At 39.3% G+C, this 1,437-nt stretch overlaps 1 protein-coding gene across 1 annotated transcript; it reads right to left on the reverse strand.

The window, feature by feature from the left end:
- Nucleotides 1-417: 417 nt before the first annotated feature.
- LOTGIDRAFT_159843 (hypothetical protein) lies at nucleotides 418-1,170 on the reverse strand (the record flags this gene model as incomplete). The annotated part of the gene is made up of 1 exon (XM_009054549.1): nucleotides 418-1,170. One exon carries the CDS (start codon nucleotides 1,168-1,170, stop codon nucleotides 418-420), a length of 753 nt encoding a protein of 250 aa, XP_009052797.1.
- Nucleotides 1,171-1,437: the final 267 nt, after the last annotated feature.

Genomic DNA, 1,437 nt, shown 5'->3' on the forward strand with positions numbered 1-1,437 from the left:
TTTGGCACAGTGGGATGTCTGAATTGCCACACACCTTGCTGTCTTGAAAGTAGAGAATGGTACAAACTATCCAACTAGATTGATATGCCTATAACAGGGACAGATTTGAGGCTTGAATATATGTAAAAAGTGTTCAGAAGTACTAGAAATGTACGGACACCGCATAATTCCTTTAAATATCGCCCAATTTCATGTTCTATTTCTATACATTATTATGTCTTTTCTATACATCAAACGGATGGCGAACTGTCCCTTTCAACTCCTTGTTGTTAGACAGCTGTATGCCATCGTATTGCACAACGATAATTTCTACTGTATATGTATATGCAATTACATCTCACCATATTGGCCCTATATCATGCCAGTTTATAATTGAATCAAATATGAATTAACAACTAGGCTCAATCATATACAGATTCACACATTATCTGTTACACCGGAAGTTATCATGGTCACTTCCGGTGTCACGATATCACAAATTTCTTCTTCTGAAATATCCATCGGCAAGTCTAATGGATCGTCTGATTCGAAATCAGATGAAAGCTTCCCACTTAGTGATGACTTAGAATGCAAAATGTTCCCTGATGACGTAGAACACTGTGTTACTAGTGACGTCGACAACATCATTTCATCAGACACGCTTTCTGATGACGTAGAACACAATCCATCATCTGAGGTAGTCAGTGACGAGTTTGAAGATTCTCCATCAGAACTGACAGTGGAACACGAGGACCCATTCGACTCACCATCAGACCGGTCTTGGGGGTCTGAATATCCAAGCACCCGTCTTAAAGCAGCGATATAGTTCATAGCTAGCGTTAAAATCGTCTGTTTAGAAAGCTTGTTTTTGCTGTACACTGGCGACATCTGCGGCAAAACGTTTCTTAACTGTTCATAAGCTAAATTCATATCATTAATACGGCATCTTTCACGAGCATTTGCCGATCTTCTACGATATTTGCTCAAGGGTTGTGCCTCTTGTTTCGTTTTGACCTTTGTCCTGGCATCCTTTTTGGACTGTTTTTGATTTTCTTCCACCCGAATACGCTTGATCACAGAACTTCGCCGGAAGTTATATTTCTGTTTCTTTTCACAATTATCTCCACTTGACGAGGCAGTATTGTTCACGTCCATTCGGACTTCAACACTTTCCAAATTCAAATCACACATTTCTTCGTTTAAGCTAACCAAAGCACACTACATACACTAGCATTAATGCTGGACAGTCTGCTGACTAGTTCAGACAATCTAAATGCTGTCAACTCTTCCAGAATCCAAGTCACAAATTTACATACCCAGCAACTTTGCATTGACTTCTTGACCGTCAGGTAACTGGATTAGGCAATTCTCAAATGAAACACCTAATATATTAACAGCGTAAGCAAATTGTGAATCTGTTAACTGGATCAGAATAATTCTGGAAGAAACAGTCCCTAA

This window comes from Lottia gigantea (genome assembly GCF_000327385.1).
Source record: "Lottia gigantea unplaced genomic scaffold LOTGIsca_22, whole genome shotgun sequence".
Taxonomy (NCBI): domain Eukaryota; kingdom Metazoa; phylum Mollusca; class Gastropoda; family Lottiidae; genus Lottia; species Lottia gigantea.